This window comes from Rattus rattus, chromosome 3 (genome assembly GCF_011064425.1).
Source record: "Rattus rattus isolate New Zealand chromosome 3, Rrattus_CSIRO_v1, whole genome shotgun sequence".
Lineage (NCBI taxonomy): Eukaryota > Metazoa > Chordata > Mammalia > Rodentia > Muridae > Rattus > Rattus rattus.
Window position 1 is genome coordinate 14741473 of NC_046156.1, and position 20179 is coordinate 14761651.

At 46.6% G+C, this 20179-nt stretch overlaps 1 protein-coding gene across 1 annotated transcript in view; it reads right to left on the reverse strand.

Moving 5' to 3' along the window:
* The window catches only part of Mcoln2 (mucolipin 2), a 47155-nt gene extending 35664 nt beyond the window's left edge, over nucleotides 1-11491 (reverse strand). The window contains exon 1 of the mRNA XM_032896549.1: nucleotides 11309-11491. Coding sequence (XP_032752440.1) covers nucleotides 11309-11385 — 77 coding nt within the window. The 5' untranslated portion in view covers nucleotides 11386-11491. The remainder of the gene's footprint in view (nucleotides 1-11308) is intronic.
* Nucleotides 11492-20179: the final 8688 nt, after the last annotated feature.

Genomic DNA, 20179 nt, shown 5'->3' on the forward strand with positions numbered 1-20179 from the left:
TCAGCAACGGCTCAGAAAAGGACAAACTCTTTGCATCAGGGGAGGTGAGAACAACTCCGACACTAAGTGGGAATCCGTGCGTGTCTGGTGACAACACCTCATCAACTGTGGCAGCCATGCACTTATGCTGCAAAAAAAAAAAAAAAAAAAAAAAAAAAAAACAAAAACAAAAACAAACAAACAAAAACACAAACAAACAAGCAAAAAAAAAAAACAGATCAGAACTCAGAATGACTACAGCATTTGCAAAGTATTAGTCCAGCCAAGCCAAAGGAAGTGCATGATTCGCACTGTGTGTATGCACGTGCTTATATACTCGAGTGCACATGTATCCATAAACACATGGAAGCCAGAGGCTGACATCAGGTGTCTCCCTTATGCTGCCATCGCTGATGAGGATGAGGAGGAGGAAGGGGAGAAGAGGAGGAGGAGGAGGGAGGAGGGACAGGGGAGTAGAGGAGGAAAAGGAGGAGGAGGAGGAGCAAGAGGAGGAGGAGCTAGCTTTCTCCCTGAATCTGGAGCTCACAGATTAGACTAGGCTAGCTGGCCAGAGAGTCCTAAGGACCTCCCCTGCCCTAGGATCTCAGGCAGGAGCCACCACAACCCTGACTTTTGTTTTTCCGTTTGTTTGTTTGTTTGTTTTAGCACAGATTCTAAAGATGGTGCTCATGATTGTATAACAAGCACTTACTAAGTCATATTCTTATCTCCTGAAACTTTATAAGCTTACTAAATAACACAGTTGAAGACCAAATTACCAAAGGTGAGGGGTGGGTGGAAAGACAGTATCTATATGCATCGAAAAAAGATATGGAATAGAATAGAAACTCAGTCAGACTAGGTGTCAAACAAGTACTAGAGATGGGTGGAGGAGAAACCTGAGGCTGGTCCAGGGTTGGGAAGAAGAAGGGAGAAGGCCACAGTTGTGCTCGTTAATGAGAATATCTTCCTTTCCGTAAGCAATTGAGACCACGTGATGGTTGGGCTTAGGGTCATCATATGACTAAGGTTTTGTCAAACCAAGTATGTGGAAACCCGAAGCTTTGGAAAACAATTACCAATGATGTTTAACCATAAGTTTCACCGTAGGACTGAGACAAAGGTGCTTGACCTTTGCTTCTGAAACATGCACATACCGGGTGCAACGATGGCGATGGCATCTTGCTGGCAAAGATACAGCCCCTCCAGACTGCTATTGCTTTGAACGTCCACTTGGGTGACCGTTACTCTGCCTGACAGGAGTGACAGGGTGATTCTAATGACAGACCTGGTTGAGAAGTGGCCTGTGGTTATCTCCTCCTGCTACCAAGGAGTCAAGTTGGGTAGTCTGAACCTAATACAAAAATCCGATTTTCACTGAGACTCAACTGTTACTCTTTCTTGATACCCAGGTTAGCATTTCTTGGGGACCGATGGCCAATAGAATGATCGGGGATGGAGGGCAAATGTTGAGTTCTCATGTCTTCTTTGGAAAATATGTAAAATCCTGGCAAAATACCTAAATGCATAAATTCAGGAGGCTTCCATGCTCTGGTGTGATCAAACTAAGAGGAAAAGAGACCGCAGGTCACACGGTCTAGAACAACCCAGGAGAGAATCCTCAGTGTGCCTGTGAGTTCACTGAGGTGGGGAGACCCTGCTCTGAACGTGGCTGTCACTGTTCCCTGGGCTGAACAAAATGGAGACAGTGAGGGAAATGTCAGCATTCATCTTTCTGTTCCTCGCTGTGACTCCATGTGAGGACGCCACATCTTCCTCAGATTCCTGCTGCCTTGACTTCCCCACCGTGATGCACTGTAACCTACACTGGCCACAGGAAATTAGAGCCCATACAACTAGTCCCTGGTCCCTTGCTCCATAAAACTCAGAGCAAACCCCCTGCGGATTCCCCAGTACTGCTAAGCAGTGGCTTGCTGGCTGAGCAGCATCTGACACAGCTAACTGCCTGCCTGTGGCACAGCCCTTCCCTCAACTTCTGGAACATTTCGGGATTTTTGGTTTCCTTTCTTCACATGTCACCAGGCTACCTCAGCCTCCTTGCTGCTCCTCTTCTGTCTGACTTGTAAATGCCAGGGCTTACTCCAGTGGCTCTTCTGTTACCTGTCCTTTCCTCTAGAGAGCTTATCCAGTCCTGTGATGTCAACACTATGCACTTGATGGGACTTCTCTCTCTCTCTCCCTCCCCCTCTCTCCCTCTCTCCCTCTCTCTCTCTCTCTCTCTCTCTCTCCCTCTCTCCCTCTCTCTCCTTCTCCCTCCTTCCCTCTTCCACCTCTACCTCTTTCTCTCAGTTCCCCCTCCCCACCTATCTCTCCCCCCACTCCCCTGCTTCTCTCAACTCCCCTCCTCTCTCTCTCTCTCTCTCTCTCTCTCTCTCTCTCCCCCTCCCTCCCTCTCCTTCTCTCCCTCCTCCACCTCTACCTCTCTCTCTCAGTTCTCCCTCCACCACCTCTCTCCCTCCCTCCCCTACCTCTCTCTTCTCAGTTCCCCACCACCATCTCTCTCCCTTCCTCCCTCCCCCACTTTCTCTCCTCGTCCCTCCCCACCTATGTCTCTCCCCCTCCCTTGCCTCTCTCAACTCCCCTCCACCACCTCTCTCTCCCCCTCCCTCTCTACCCCTTTCTCACCCCCCACCCCGCTCCATTCCCTTACCTACTCCTTTCTGGAAATTCCATCCACATATCTATAAGAATCCCCAAACCGATCCTCCTTCTGCCTCCTGCCTTCTCAGTGCAGCCACCTGTGACGTTCATCCAGGCAATTCTGTGGTTCCTTGTCAGTTCCACAGGAGAGCCACTTGGGCCATAGGCCCTGGACATGGCCTAATTAGCATGAGGTTTGCAGTGGGCACCAGGGTGTCAGTTAGAGGTGACAGTGCTGAGAAACATCCCTCTCAGGTCCCGTCTGTCAAGTCTTTCCCCAGCCCAGCTCCTCCTGCAGCCTCTCTGCTCTGGGCCCTTTTCTCTTACCTGATGAGAGGGGTGGCTTCCCAGGGCCCCACCTCTCAGCTACAGAGCAACACTTCGGACTGACTCAGTCACCTCTAAAGTGGTGACAGCCCATTTGGTTTAGTTTCCAGCTACAACCCCCTCTGGGACTTTCTCCTCCTCTCAGAACTAGCACGGACCCTCCTACCACTTCCTGGCCTTGCTCACAAGACTCTAGCCCACTTCTCCCCACACTCCCTCTGCTTCCTCACTGCACCATGGAGTCACTCCCAGCTCTGGAACATTCCCCTGACTTAGGGGTTTACGCTGTTTCTGAGCTCTTTGCACACCTAGGTCTTTCTTGTCCTTTCTCGGCTCACTTGTAAGGCTGGCCTTTGGGCTTTTTCCTTGCAGGACTGGACACTGGACCTTGAACCTTGAATGTGGTAAGCCAGAGCTCTCCCACTAGCTAGGCTGTAGTCGCAACCCTCCTTTTACTTTTTATTCCCATCCTGTTACCAGGCAGGTTTTGAATTAGGGCTCCTCCTGTCTCGGCCTCCCAAAGGCTGAGATTACAGCGAGGGACGCTTTGCTACTTGTGCCCACATTACTGCAATGGCGCTTCTGTTTCTTATTGTATACCTTTATCCTCCTCCAACCCAGTGGCACAACTCTCTTTCCTGTGAGAGCTTCCTAGAGCCCTGCTCCACTGTATCTGCCAACGCACATCAGACCACCTGAGGCCACCACACTGGCTGTATAAACGTTTCCTCAGTCGGTGTCCTTGAAAATCAAATCGTAGCAACAGAAACATCAATACCAACAATAGAAAGTTGAAAATGTTAGACTGAACTGAGTGAAATAATAAGGCCAATATGTTCAGAAGGTTCTGGGTAGTTTAGGTGCCTGGTTCACTGGTAGAAATGCTACTTTATTTTATTCACTAATCCTGATGTTTTTTTTTATAGAATCAACTTGATAAATCATTACCGTGCTTTGGGCCAAAGACTGCCTCCAGAAATGAAATATGAAAATAGAAAAAAAATAGGTACATTAAAAAATAAAATCAGTAGCTGAACCATATATACACACACACACACATATATATATATATATGTATTGTATGTGTATGTGGTATATATGATGCATACAATGTATATGATGTATATGATGTATGTGTATGATATGTATGTGTATGTATATGTATATTTGTATATATATGATATAGATATATGTATATGATGTATGTATATGTGTATGTGTATATGTATGTATTTTTGATGTGTCATTCTAAGTACAAGTCTCAGAAGGCTCGGACATGAGTGATAGAAGCGGGTGACATATAAGTCAAAAAGTAATAAAAGGCAGCAGGCTGGAGAGAGAGCTCAGGGATAAAGTGCTTGCTGAGGAAATGGGACAGTGTTCAGATTTGAGGAAGTGGCCAGTGTTCAGATTCCCAGAAGCATGCCAAAACCAGGCAGATGTGAGAGGCCTCTGTAATCCCAGCTCTCTGGAAGCAGAAGTAGGAGATCCAGGGCACGAGCTGGCTAACTAGAGAAATGAACTGAACTGGTCCGGTTTTAATGAGACTCTGCCTCAATAAGTAAAAATCATAGAGCAGCTGAGGAAGACATCTGATGTCCACAGTGGGGCTACACACATATATGCAAATGTGCACACACACACACACACACACACACACACACACACACACACTCACAAGCAGAGTCAAATGGCAAACTCAGAGAAAGTCTGCACGATATTGAAGAAGCCTGAGGTTTACTGCTGTTAGTTACTAGGTTACTGATAGCCCAAACTATTAACAAGAAAAAGAGAGCTCAGAGTGGAGAGATGGCTCAGCCATTAAAAGCTAGGCTCACAAGCAAGAATGTGAGAAAAAGACACAGCCACAGGCAAAGGGTCTGAAAAGCAGATGGGCATTTACTCCCTAAGATCCTGTGGCAATCAGGTTGTCAGAAATCGAACCCAGCCCCCAGTTATCAAACACAAGGGAAGCAGAAGAAATGAAAGTATTAAAAACCACTCTATCTATGAGCATTTGTGTGATCGAGGACCAGGGTTCTATGTATTTTTCTGCAAATTTTAAAATAGCGATCTATTAAGACGACTATAAAAATATTCAGTGCAATCAGACTTGTGTGTGTAAAAACCCGAAAATGCCGGTTACGTTGCTACATTTTAAAAATTATAAGACAAATATAGTATAATATTCTGTTTTAAGTAAGTCTTTATGTTCATATTTCAACATTTTAAAACATCTAGAGCTAGGAAACAAAATCTAAAAAGAGCAGTGCGCATCCAGGCAGTGTCTGACGTGTTTCCCAGGTGATGCTGATTTTCTTCATGATTTCTTCAGTGTTGGTGATTAACGTGAGAATTAGTTACTATTGCAAGTTAAAATAAAGGTGTCTGATGTATATCAGGGAACTAAGCACTCCTTTGCCTGTATTTCATGCCTGCTGAGCAGGAGGACAGAGTCAGGGAAGGTAAGTCTGAAGGGGCCACTAGGGGTTCCCACAATGGTGGCCACGTGGTCCCCAGGACTGAGTGTCAGATGGCCGGTCCAGCAGATGAAAACTTTGACTCCCTCCTGAGAGCTACCACACACTTTTCCACTCCATTTCTTATTATGATCTAAGTTCCTTGTGAATTAGGTGGATTCCCGGTCTTCTAAGAGAAGTTAGCTGTGGTCCAAGTCAAGAAGGTTTTTTTTGTTTTGTTTTGTTTGGTTGGTTGGTTTGGGTTTTTTTGTTTGTTTGTTTGTTTTTGGGTTTTTTTGTTTTTTTTTTTTGTTTTTTGTTTTTTTTTTTTTTGTTTTTTAAAGTAAACTCTGGTTCCCTTCTCAGCTTGTTTCTGAGAAGATGAATCTTATGGTCGCTCCAATCCCAGGAAGAGCCCTGGAGGAAGGCTAAAGTGCTTCTCCTTACGGTTGGTGCTCTCACAGAAGATGAACATGAAGAATTTTCAGGAATTTCCCTGAAGACAGCTGTGTCACTGACTTCCTATGAAGCCAGCCCTGCCCTCCCTCTTGCCTCAGACCGGAACCAGAAGTACAGCCACTCGCCTCCAAGTGCCTCTTCCCAAGGAGCCACACTCCTTTTGAAAATGTCAGGAAGAATCGGCCCCCTGGGGCCCACAGGAAGAGGGAGTCGCGTCAGCACCACAGGCCTTGAAAGCTGAGCAGCCTAGGAAGCTGCAGGCTGAAATGATGGTGTGCCCAGACTGTCTTCTCTTTCCTAAATTTTCAACGAGTAGCTGATCCCAGTGTCCAGCTGATGGCTCTCTTGTAAAATTAGTTACAAATAAGTGTCAGGATGCTATTAAAAAATGGAGTTCAGAGCTAAACAAAGAGTTCACAGCTGAGGAATGCCGAATGGCTGAGAAACACTTAAAGAAATGTTCAACATCTTTAGTCATCAGGGAAATGCAAATCAAAACAACCCTGAGATTTCACCTCACACCAGTGAGAATGGCTAAGATCAAAAACTCAGGTGACAGCAGATGCTGGTGAGGATGTGGAGAAAGAGGAACACTCCTCCATTGTTGGTGGGGTTGCAGACTGGTACAACCATTCTGGAAATCAGTCTGGAGGTTCCTCAGAAAATTGGACATTGAACTACCTGAGGACCCAGCTATACCCTCTCTTGGGCATATACCCAAAAGATGCCCCAACATATAAAAAAGACACGTGCTCCACTATGTTCATCGCAGCCTTATTTATAATAGCCAGAAGCTGGAAAGAACCCAGATGCCCTTCAACAGAGGAATGGATACAGAAAATGTGGTACATCTACACAATGGAATATTACTCAGCTATCAAAAACAACGACTTTATGAAATTCGTAGGCAAATGGATGGAACTGGAAAATATCATTCTGAGTGAGGCAACCCAATCACAGAAAAACACACATGGTATGCACTCATTGATAAGTGGCTATTAGCCCAAATGCTTGAATTACCCTAGATGCACAGAACACATGAAACTCAAGAGGGATGACCAAAATGCGAATGCTTCACTCCTTCTTTAAAAGGGGAACAAGAATACCCTTGGCAGGGAATAGGGAGGCAAAGTTTAGAACAGAGGCAGAAGGAACACCCATTCAGAGCCTGCCCCACATGTGGCCCATACATATACAGCCGCCAAACTAGATAAGATGGATGAAGCAAAGAAGTGCAGGCTGACAGGAGCCGGATGTAGATCTCTCCTGAGAGACACAGCCAGAGTATGGCAAATACATAGGCGAATGCCAGCAGCAAACCACTGAACTGAGAACAGGACCCCCATTGAAGGAATCAGAGAAAGGACTGAAAGAGCTGATGGGACTTGAGACCCCCTATGAACAACAATGCCAACCAACCAGAGCTTCCAGGGACTAAGCCACTATCCAAAGACTATACATGGACTGACCCTGGGCTCCAACCTCATAGGTAGCAGTGAATATCCTAGTAAGGGCACCAGTGGAAGGGGAAGTCCTTGGTCCTGCCAAGACTTAACCCCCAGTGAACGGGATTGTTGGGGGGGAGGGTGGGTAATGGGGGGAGGATGAGGAGGGGAAGCCCATATAGAAGGGGAGGGGAGGGTTAAGTGGATGTTGGTCTGGAAACCGGGAAGGGGAATAACAATCGAAATGTAAATAAGAAATACTCAAGTTAATAAAGATTTAAAAAAATGAAAAAATAAGTGTCAGGATGCCTAGTTTACCTCAGTTAGCAACAAGCTGTCACACACCGTGCTCCTGAGTCTCTAGTCAATCTCTCTAGCCGGGATGGACAATACAGTTTTCTTCTAAATGCCTAAATGCCCATTATTTAAACCAAGGGTCTTCAACAGTTAGGACATCAACGACAATGTTCCAGAAGTCATGGAGATGTATTTCAAAGAGAGAAAAAGTAAAGACAACTTTAGAAAGAGAAGAGGTGAAGACAGCCATCTGAGAGGAAAGGAACTGGACCCCCTGTGCCTACAAAGCAGGCTCTCCCTCTGGGGTAGGAAGAGCCGGGATGGAGGTCAAAACAGAACAGAGGTTCTGCAGCTGAAGGGTCCAAAAAGACTTCAGAGGGGAAATGCAAATGACTGCAGAAGCAAATGAGCACACATCGACACGTGCTCCATGCCAAACAGAGTGCTCCACACCAACAGAGTGCTCCACACCAACAGAGTGCCCCACACCAACAGAGTGCTCCACACCAACAGAGTACTCCATACCAACAGAGTGCTCCACACCAACAGAGTACTCCATACCAACAGAGTGCTGTGTTCTGCTTTTGTTAGTGTCTGGGACTGCAGCAGTGGCTCTGAGGTTAGAGGTGTTTGCTGCTACTCCAGAGGCCCTGAGGATGGGTTCTGGCATTCCCTTCAGGCAGCTCACAACCACATGTTACTCTAGCCAAGGGGTGAGAAGCCCCCTTCTGGCCTCTATGGGCACTTATACACTCAGCATGCATACATACATACATACATACATGCATGCATGCATGCATGCATACATACATACATTCATACATTCAGAGAGAGAGAAAGAGAGAGAGAGAGAGCGCTACACACAAATTAAAATAAATAATAACTAAAAGAAAACACTTTTGGAAATAAAGTTGCTTTTCTCCATATGGGACGGGAGGTACTCTAAAGACTCACTTCACACTTCAGAAGTAATATTCAGACCTTAAACGCCAAGCCCCAGACGAAGAGAGCAGCTCACTTCAGTTCTTAGGGCCAAATTGGTTTTCTTTGGCGACTGTTGTTACTCACAAACCATAACCACAAGGAGCCGCCTGGTTGTTGGTGGTGATTTTTTTTTCCACTAGGTTTCAGAAACAGTCTTAATTTGAGTTTCGTGCCAGTGACAGGGAAGCCACTGAGCAGAGAGGTGAGCTCTAAGTCTATTCTTCCCTGACATTCGGTTTTGTTCAAAACGTGTCCTGAGTCTTCTGGCTTTGTTGGCAGACTTCAGGGTTGTTACTTTTTTTTTTTTTTTTTTTAAATAAAAATCATCCTTCTTGAGAGAAGAGAGTCTGAAACTCTTCATATAGGAGGTTACAGGAAAGGTGCCTGCTTTTAGACAGACCCTGGCCGTAGGACCTGGCTCAGGAAAGTTTTGCTGAATGGGAAAGGTGTGCCAGCATTGAATATCTCCTAGGACTTACAGAGGAAGATGAGCAAACATCCTACAGAATCCAGGTTCAAAACAGACAACCCATCCAACCTCCCCAGATGTGTGCTGTTGGCTGAGAACATCATGAACTTCCTGAGTAGCTCTTGGCAGTGCAAAGTTTGTGTTCACTTCCAGAGAGAGCTGCGTGCTTGGTCCCTTGTACACAGAACATCAGAATTTGCATCCATGGGCAGTTCCCTCACCTCCTGCAACACCTCTCTTCCATCCTCATCTCCTCTCTTCCCACCAGTATGGGACAGCAGTGCACCTGCCTATGGTATATGGCACATCTACAAGCCTCCAGAAGTGGTTTCCATGCATATGCAAGTCTCTGTCCTTTAGCAATGCACGCTTCAGACAGCACAGAATACGTGTTTTAAAAAAAAATTATTTAAGCCCTGAAGGAAAAACGAAAGTCAAACAAAAATAAAATTGAAAGTTAAGTATCACAGCTAACATAAACACCGCCATTCTCCAGGCCAGAAGACAGTGAGAACATAACCCAGGGGCATTTGCTCCTCAGTTTTTAGGACTATAATTCAGAGACAAGACAGAAGAGTAGGTGCCAAGGGGCCTATTAAAAATAACCTCTGCTATCAAAGATGTAGCTTGCAGATTGCATGGCATTAGACATTTGGGTGGGTCATTCACAACTCTTCTCAGATCTCAAAGTCGCTCCAATTGTTTTATTTTTTGGTTTTTTTTTTCTTTTCTTTTCTTTTCTTTTTTTTTCAGAGCTGGGGACCGAACCCAGGGCCTTGCGCTTTCTAGGCAAGCGCTCTACCACTGAGCTAAATCCCCAACCCCCAATGTTTTCTTTTAATGAATGAATGTGTATTTATGTATTCCTATGTGTACAAACCTATTTCGAATGTGGGGGCAGCCGTGGGAGTCATCCTCAGGAACAACACAGACCTCCTTTGAGACAGGGTCTCTCACTGGCCTGGAGCTCTGAAGTTAGGGCTGACTGGCTGGCTGTGAACTTTTGGGGTCCTCCTGCCTCTCCTACCTGTTCTGCATTAGGATCGATTACACCACCAAGTGTTTTTTACCAGGTTCCACAGCATTCCTTGAGCTTGCAAGAAAACACCTCTCCAGTCTCACCAACATGGTTTTATAGTTCAAAACTGGTCTTTTGAAGGCCTGAGAAATCTATGCTACCCTTGAAGAAAATTATCCACTCCAGTAGCCATCACAGACGAATTCCCCCACGACTCAGTTTTCCTTGCTGGCCCTGAGAGCACCCTGCTGGGAAGGCAGAGGCTGCTCATGGCTCCTTAGAAAACTTTAACAACCCACCACTATTTGTTTTAAGAGCAACGAGGAGCAGGAGCCAAAGGCCACTTTGTCCTCACTTCCCTTCCGGGCTCAATTGCGCTGCTGCAGACATTCAAATTCAGGAGAGGCGGCTTGGCAGGGCCACCTGGCTTAACTGAACGGCTTTTCAGAGAGCTGAGGAAACCAGGGCTGACCACACCGCAACCCTCCCACCTAAGAAAAGGCCTGTCTGTTCCGGAAGGCAAAAAAAAAAAAAAAAAATCAGCCTTATTTTTAACTAAGTGCAAGCAGTTAGCATTAGCTCGCCCGAGGTAGCAAGAACTCTAAGGTAGAGCCAACCAGGATCTTTTCAGAGTCCTGTCTCCGGGAAAGAAACACAAACAAACAAATAAGCCAAAAAACAAAACTCGTGAAAACATCCCATCTCTCTCTCTGTCTCTGTCTCTCCCGGTCTCTTGCCTGGAAAAACCATCAGTTGCAGCGCCAGCGCTCCTCCGTCAGAACTTTCCAGGGCTCTGGGGACTGGAGGAGCTAGAAAGTGGGTCCACTGCGCATCCATTTCCCGCCCTGCGGGACAATGGTCCCCAAAAGGAAGCCTTAGGGGACCAAAGCCTCTTACTAGTCCAGCCAGCGCTCTAATCTCAGCCACTGGACTTTGCGGAAAGGCCGCTGGGTGCGCCCTGGTCGCTACACGTGGCCCTGTCCTCCCGCCACGCCCCCTCGTCCCCACCCGAAGCCGCTGACTTCCTTCAGCGCTGGGCGACCCAGGGCGCTGTCACGAAGGACGATTCTACGTGGCTGCGAGCCGGGGCACGAGGCAGAATAGGGGCCAGGTGTGGGCGCAGGGACACCTCGGCGGGGGATATTCCGGAAGGAGGTGACGCCGGAATCCAGAAGGCGACCAGACGTCTGGTGCCTGGGAGAGTACCCACCTGTGCTGGGGACCCCAAGCTGGGTCCGGTGCGCGGTTCCACGCAGGCAGGTCCAGCGTCTCCTCGCCTTCGGGCATGGCGCGACCCTAGATTCCTTCAGTCCCCACTGTCCGGACACCCGGATCCGCCTGCGGGTGTCTCTGAGAGGCAGGTGGAGTGGACGCCCTTATAAAGGGAAGTCGCCCGGAAAGGCTGCTGTGAGGCCGCCCGTCGTCCACCCCCCCCCGGCTACCCTGCCCTCCCCCTCCCGCCCCCCTTTCCCTCAAGACCTCTCTGTTTGACTCTTTCAAAAGTTCGTTGCATTTCTTTTGAGCTCATTTTGTGGCCCACACTGGCTTTGAACTGAGAGCAGTCCTCTTGCCTCAGCCTCCTGAGTATGAAGATTACAGCAAGCACGTGGCGGCGGGGGTGGGGTGGGGGTGGGGGTGGGTTGCCCGTTGTCTGTTTCTGTCGCCAGTTTCTTTGGACAGGTACGGTGCTGGCACTGTGATCTCCGAATGCAAAAACTGCAGCCCCTCCCTCTAGGCTTCAGTTTCGTGGGGATAGGTTTCTTCATGAAGGAGTCTTTATTCTGATAACTCCCTGAGAAGGAGCTATGATGGGGCAAGCATGTGGAAAGCAAGGCCCCAGGCCCCAGGTTCCTGAGTCAGTTTTCTGCAGCTAGTCTTCTTGACCCCTGCGTAGCCCAGAGCAGCCCACCCCAGGAGCCTCTATGCCCTTCTCCCTTGTTGCCTGAAAGCAGGAGCCTTAAGACAATGGATCGCCATGACCTGGCTACAGTACTCCACCTGAAATTAGAAGGGCATTTTGGACAGAACCAGCCTGCCCGGAGGCTCCTGTTTTCACCATGCAGTGGCGCTGAGCGAAGCCCTCCTAAATTCCAGGCTATGCACATACTAAACAAAAGGTCCCCAGGTTTAGATAGGGCAAAGGACAGTTTGTAGAGGATTATGCAGAAAGAGTTGAACAGAGCCTTATCGACCCTTTCGGTCAGGTTTTTGGGTTTTTTTGTGGTTTTTGAGACAACCTCCTATTAACTAACCAAGACTGGCTTCCAACTTGCTGTGAAGCTGAAGCTGAAGCTGGCCTTGAACTTCTGATCCTCCTGCCTGCACCTCACAAGTGCTGCTGGTGTTAAGGCATATTCTGCCCCACCACACCCCTACCCCTCCAAATCTACTCTCTTTAAAAAGTCGCTTTCCAAAAGCTACTTGGTAAAAATGCTTGGGTTTTGTTGTTGTTGTTTGTTTGTTTGTTTGTTTTAGTTTTTATCAGAATTTCTCTTAGTAGACATGCTCACTGGGTATGGAGAGTCTGTCGGAAAAGTCACGGTACCCACTGTGCCTTCATGCTCAGGATTCTGTATCCTGCCCCCAGCCAAAATGGCTAGATGGGGCCAGCAAGACAGTTGAGGAAGTAAAGGTGCCTCTAGCCAGTCCTGGGTTTGACCGCAGAAGTATGGGGTGGACAGAGAGAATCCAGCAAGTGGTCTCAATAAGCCGTCAATGATGCCTGTGTGGTGTCCCTCTTCCCACCACAAAATAAAATTTGGGGACACACACAGAAAGGAGGAGATAGGGGGGAGGGAGGGGGACGGGGAGAGGGGGGAGGGGGAGAGGGAGAGGGAGAGGGAGAGGGAGAAGGAGAGGGAGAGGGAGAGAGAGAAGCAAGTTTAGAGAAGTTTGTTACTACTCCCAAGTCACATAAGTGGCAACCAGCAAATGCAATCTTTCCATTTAGGTCTTTGACTCTCCAAAACCTTTGTTCTCACTGTATCCACTCACTGACAGACACATCATTAAAACAGTTGCTGATGTCGGTAACTTTCTTCATCTGAAAGTGTTTCCTCTAAACAGGTTCCCACCTGCGACAATCTAGAAACAGTCTCACCGGTGGAGAAAACACGCATTTGCCTAGACAGCTGTAAAAGATACATTTGTCTAAGTATGATGTCCCTGTCATTTCTAGGAGACAGAGTCTCACAGCTGACTTCTGGCACTCTGGTTAATAAAACCCTTCTGTCCCCTCTTCCAAGGCGTTCCCGGAGCAGTCGGTGCAGAAGTATCCAATACCCTATGCAAAGTGGTCAGCCCTGAGATCTTATACACAAAAGTCATTCCAAAATGCACTCGACAAGATATATATATATATATATATATATATATATATATATATATATATATATATATATATCACCGATTGAGAGGAGTGAGGAGAGAGGGTTGAGGAGCAAGAAGAAAGGAAGAAGTAATGTTATTATATTTTTATTAAAATTTTAAAATAAAATTTAAAGGTACTTTTATCTAAATAGCTATAACTAATGAAGCTTGTATCACGAATACATATAAAAATAAGCTCGGGTGCGGTACACTATGCCTATGTCTATAATCCTGGCACTTGGAAGGCTGAGTCAGGAGGATCACACTGAGTTGGAGAAGAGCTTGGATCACAAAGTTAAGTATAGACCAGCCTGACCTGCACAACGCCACACACTCTCGAAATTTAATAAAAATAAATGTAAGAAATATAACCGGAAAACAAATTCCTTTTTAAAGGGGGGATTTTATTTTATTTTTATTTACATGTGTAATACCTATGTGTATGTGTGGGAATGTACACCCAAGTGCAGGGCCGGCATAGGCCGGGAGGGGGTGTTGGACCTCCTGGAGCAAGAGTTGCAGGGGGTTTTGAGCTCTTCTAATGTGGGTGCTGGGAACAGAACTCAGTCTCTCTAGCCCTGCAAATTCTCAGAGCGTACCATAGAGGAGAAGCTTCCTGAAGGAGGGTCCTGGGTATGCACACTCATAGACACCCACCCAGGCGGCCTCACAGAGACCAGGCAGTACTGTGCACCCCCAACAGGAAGACACTACTCATGCAGGAAGCCCACATGCCGCCCTTAAAGTAGAAAGGGCCCCAAAACGACCACCTAAATGCAGGCAGGAGCTGTATCTACAGAAGAGGTGAAGAAAAGAAAGACGGAAAATCATTGGAATCAGATGGCTGAAAGTTTGGACTATCGGGTATGTCGTGAGACCTGAGTTACAGTTTCCCGGCACCCAGTAAAAACACTCAGAGGTTAGTTCACCAGTGTCTTGTGTACAGTGGGGATCCAGGCTCGTTTGTCACTGGGTAGCACTAGACATTGCTTTGCGCGGCTGCATGTTGGGCGTTTCCGTCAGAGGCTTTTGCTCTGCGCGCCCCGTACTTCAGCGCTTGTGTCTTGGCTTTCGCACAACACAACCCTGTACGTGGATCATATTACATTTAAGGTCTACCAATCACAGACATGATTGTCTCTTGCAGGTCTCCTTATGACAGTTTCATGAATTTACTGTGTTACAGGGGATTTTCTTTTCTTTTAAGACATCTGGAAAACGCGAACCAAGATAGTGGTAGACCCGCAACGGTTTTATAATAGGCAGTCCAGAGCAGCCTCTATTGGGGAGTCACTGTGTAGACAGAGTAAAATAACAAGGAAAGGAGCCTTTTATTTATGCGGTATCTCACTTTTTGTTGATGTGAATAAATAAGCTTTGAAGTTTCTATATATTAATCTTTTGTTGTTTTTTTTTTAAACGCTGTAAACAATTTATCCTGTCCTTTATCTTCTGAACTAGGTCTTCCTTGGACTAGGTCTTTCCTTTGATGATGGAAAATCAACCCGATATCGATCTCTATGACCTATGCGTTTCTGATGTCTGGAAGGAAGTTTTCTCTTGAGAGCCAAGGGTGTTCTGTCTCCTTCCCAGTAGCTCGGTTTTATCTGCCATATCAAATTCTGCTGTGCTTCAACTCCGTGCACAGTAGGAGGTAAGGACAGCTCGGCTTTTCTGTTGAAAGGAATCCAGCTCAGCAAAAACAGCCTTTAACTCTGCATTTGGTGACCTTTGTGTTCGAAGGGCAGTGTTTTAGCTTTGTGGACGGCTCTGACGTGCTTTAGGCTTGTGGATGATTGGCTCTGACTTGCTTGCTTGTATGTAGGCTTGGTGGATGGCACTGCCTCTGTTACAACTGATGTGATGTGAAAACAGGTACAGACAAGAGGGAAGCAAGAGAGTGGTTTTGTTTCTCAGCTTATGAAAATGTCATTATTTTAATTTTTTCAAAAAATAGATTGTTTCTTAGAGCAGATATAGGTTCAAAGTGAGATTGATCAGAAGGCACAGAAGATTCCCACCCGTTCTCCGCCTCCTTCACATCAGGGTCACCCATCTGAGCTGCACTCGCTGAACTGCAAAATAGAAAGCAGGCTCTCTCACTTGGCACCTGGCAACTTCACTGCCTTGACTCTGAGAACCTCCCAGCTCCCAGAACTGTGAAAAATAACCATTTACTGTTGGGGTTAAAGTACTGAATCACTACTAGCGTGTTCTAGCAGCTAGAAGTGACTGAACATTTCTTCTGCTAACCCTCTGTGTGCCTTCGATGAACTCCCCACCTGCTGTAGCTGTTAGGAATCACCAGGTTTTCTTCTGTCTCTGGTTTTCTCTTTCTAGAACTTATTACAGTTGGGAGCCTACAGCACGTGGCATTTTCACATCGACTTCTTTCGCTTCACAGTACCCAATTCAACTTCTTTTATGTCCCTTCATAACCTGTCAACTCACTACCTTTTAGTACTGAATAATGTCCCCTTGAATGGACATACCACAGCTATTGATCCAGCCACTTCAAGAGTACCTTGGCTGCTTGCACGAGTTGTGAATTTTGAAGAGTGCGACCACTGTTTTTGTTTGTCATTTAATGTGAGCATATTTCCAAATCCTTTGGATAAATGCTGAGAAGCACTAGGACTACTAATATATGCAAATATAGTTTTGTAGGGAACCACCTACAGTCCATTTTGAATTCTCCTCAGTGATAAAACAAGATTGACTCTTACAATGGTGTGTGGAGGTTGATTTCATTTGCAGTTCCCCGGTGACACGTGATGTTGAGTGTCTGTCCCACATCTGCTTGCCGTCTGTATGTCTGTATATTCCCCTTAATAAGGCATTTTCTCCAGTTATTGTATCCACTTTAAAGGGGAAATCTGTTTTCTTATTGTTGAATTTTGAGTTATGAGTATATTTGCCTGTCATTAGCTTGTTTTTCTCATACTCGTCTTATTCTCCTGTTGGGGTCTTTTGCAGAGCATAAACTTCTTTTTTAAAAGGGTTATTGCTGATTCAATTTCTTTAATAAATATTGCCTTAATCAAACTCTCCATTTTTTTTATTTGGTGCTTTTTATTTACATTTCAAATGTTATTCCCTTTCCCAGTTTCCTGGCCATAAGTCCACTATCCCATCCCCATCCCCTTCGTCTATAAGGGTGTTCCCCTTCCCCAACGACACCCTTCCCCCCAACATTCCCCTATACTGGGGGTCCAGCCTTGGCAGGACCAAGGGCTTCTCCTTCCATTGGTGCCCAAGAAGGCCATCCTCTGCTACATAAGCAGTTGGAGCCCAGGGTCAGTCCATGTATAGTCTTTGGGTAGTGATTTAGTCCCTGGGAGCTCTGGTTGCTTGGCACTGTTGTTCATATGGGGTCTCAAGCCCCTTCAGCTCCTTCAATCCTTTCTGTAATTCCTCTGACGGGGGTCCCGTTCTCAGTTCAGTGATTTGTTGCTAGAGTTCACCTGTGTATTTGTCATGCTCTGGCTGTGTCTCTCAGGAGACAGCTATATCAGGCTCCTGTCAGCATGCACTTCTTAGCTTCATCAATATTATCTAGTTTTGGTGGCTGTACATATATCGGCTGTATACCTATGTGGGCCAGGCTCTGAATGGCCATTTCTTCAGTCTCTGCTCCAAATTTTGTCTCCATATCTCCTCCTATGAATTTTTTTGTTCCCTCTTTTAAGAAGGACTAAAGCATCCACACTTTGGTCATCCTTCTTCTTGAGCTTCATGTGATCTGTGGATTATATCTTGGGTAATTCCAGCTTTTGGGTTAATATCCACTTATCAATGAGTACATACCATGTGTGTTTTTCTGTGATTGGGTTACCTCACTCAGGATGATATTTTCCAGTTCCAACCATTTGCCTATGAATTTCATGGAGTCATTGTTTTTGATAGCTGAGTAATATTCCATTGTGTAGATGTACCACATTTTCTGTATCCATTCCTCTGTTGAAGGGCATCTGGGTTCTTTCCAGCTTCTGGCTATTATAAATAAGGCTGCTATGAACATAGTGGACCATGTGTCTTTGTTGTATGTTGGAGCATCTTTTGGGTATATGCCCAAGAAACTCTCCATTTTTTATGCAGAAGTGTTGGCAACACACTTTTAGCCCAGCACTTGGGAGGCAGAAGCAGACAGTGCTCTGCGAGTTTGAGGTCAGGCTAGTTATATATCCAAGCAACCAGACTAATATAGTTAAACTCTGTCTCAAAAACAGGGGTGAGGGGGAGAAAGAGAAGATGAAAGAAATAATGAGTGGATAAAAAGAAACAGAAAGAAGAAAGATAAGAAGCAAGGAAAGAAGATAAGAAAGAGTGAAAGAAAAGAAAAGATGTTAAACTAATTAGTGTCCCCTGTGTGAATTTACCAATTGACTTAGTTCATCTTCTGTTGCTGTAACAGAATGCCTGACACTGGGTAATTTATGAAGGAAAGAGTTACATTTGGTTCAGGTTCCAAAAGTCCAGAAGCATGCCACCTGCATCTGCTTGGTTTCGAGCAAACACTTTATACTGCTTCAGCCTGTGAGAAAACAGAAGGGAAAGGGGGGACACTCCCAAAGGAAGAGGAACAGGGACAAACTTTCAGGACCACTGACTCCTCCCACAAGGAAACCATATATCCACTCATAAAGCCTTTATACCATGGACCAAGCGCCTTTCACGGGGCACAGGTTCCCAGCACATGGAGAGACATACTCAAACCAGCCTCTCACCTCTGCCCTCCCAGTCTTACACTTCCTGTTATGAGAATATATTTGTCTCCATAATTCCCAAGTCTCAACTGCTCCCAGATTCATCTGAGACAGGACATCAGGGCAAATGCCTGTCAGGTGAGAGGCTGTAAAAGTGGGACAAGTCACCACCCCTGGGATGTAAGAGCGGGACAGGGTTAGGGTAAACACTCTCTCTCCCAGTGAGAAGAGTGGACCACAGGATGAACCAGCGAATGGCGCCCTACAGATCAGACACGACCTCTTAAAACCTGACAGTCATCTTTCACGCCAAGTACAGGGTAGAAGGTGGGCTCCCAAGACTGAAGGCGGCTCTGCTCCAACAGTTCGTTGGCGCTCAATCAACATGGCTACTCTCTGTGGTCAGAGGTGTCTTCACAGCACTGTAAGTAGCCTGTCATTTTAAGAATCACAACTGCAGCTCCCCACCCCCAACCCTCTGCGTGCCCTTCTCCCCCTTCCCATCCCGCCCACCGTCCCTCAAGACCCCCTGCCCCCCCACCCCCAGACACTGACCTGTTGCAGGGTCTGCCATGTCCTGTGCTGGCAGGTCCCAGTGCAGCGCCCAGATAGTCCTTCTGAAGTTTAAGTGGGAGGCTCCACAACGTCGTAGCCCCTGCATTCTACTGGCCTGCTGAGTGTGCACTGGCAGCATTTGCTTACTGTGCCCTTCTCTGTGGCCGCGGCAGTGGCAGCAGCTGAGGCGGCAGCGGCAGTGGCGGTGGCGGTGGCGGTGGCCGCAGCACAGCTGGACCCATTGAGACTCAGCACGCCGCCCAGGCTTATTCACTGGGTGCTTTGAATATACGAACAGAGGGATACCTGGATACACTCAAGAGTGATGCAGCATGGAAGATAGTCCAGCCACTCCTCCTGGAACCACTCTGCCCCGCTAGGACTCTGGACTTTGATGAGAGAGGTAGACTCTAAGACTTCTGAAGTAGCTTCAGGGCCTTTCACAATTGCTCTGAAGAGTTAGGGTTGCCTCTCAAATAGCAGCTTGGCCATGCACTCAGGGGTATCGGCTGACCATGCCTCTTACCTCCCCATGGCCGGCTACTAGTTCCCCGCTTTCAATACCGTGTTTCCTTCTTACCTGTGACTTCCAGGGTTAGCTGTCCCTTTTCTGTTGCATGCCTTGAGTGGTTAAGGGTGACTGGGAGTATCTGAGGAGCTCTGCGGCATACGTGGGCCTTATTCCAGTTAGAGAGTGCTCACATGGCCGCCCCTTTGCTTTCAGAGATGTAATGGGACGACTTTCACTCCGTCCCTGTGTCAACGACGACGGGGACTGAAGGTACCTGGAAGAGAATAGGGGACAACAAACACGAAGAAGGACGCCAAGACAAGAGTCTGATCAAGGCGACAATTTTATTTTTCTCCAAGGCTGAATTTATACCATAACATGGGTAACAGAGGGAAGAGGGAAGTAAGAAACGTTTACGTAGGCCAAGGACACAATATTCGTGTGGTCGGGGAGTAGGCACCCCTACCAGGGGTGTCAGAATGTTGACAGGATGTCAGAAAGGTCACAGGTTTGTCATATCTATTAGTCAGCAGGATGTTGGTTTTTCAGAAAGGTTACAGGTCATCACATTGGGTGTCTTGATGCATCATATTATCATTCATTTTGACCACCAGATTTGTATTGGTCTTCTGCAGCTGGTTAGGGATTTTCCATGAATCCAGTCATACTTAATTCTAACCATAATAATATCAATAATGGAGGGCTTCAAGGGCATCGCTCCCAACATCCCTGGAAGACTTTCTCATTTCTACACACAACCTGCTCATCTCTGCCTTCGTTTCCCACAGTTCTATCAGTGTTACAGTTTCCAGGTCGTCAAGTGTTGCCATAGCAACAGCCTATCCATTCTTCATCCATTTCCTGCTGCTATAACAGAATGCCTGAAGCCGAGTAACTCATAAAGGAGAAATGTTCGTTTTGTCTCATAGTTCTGGAGCTT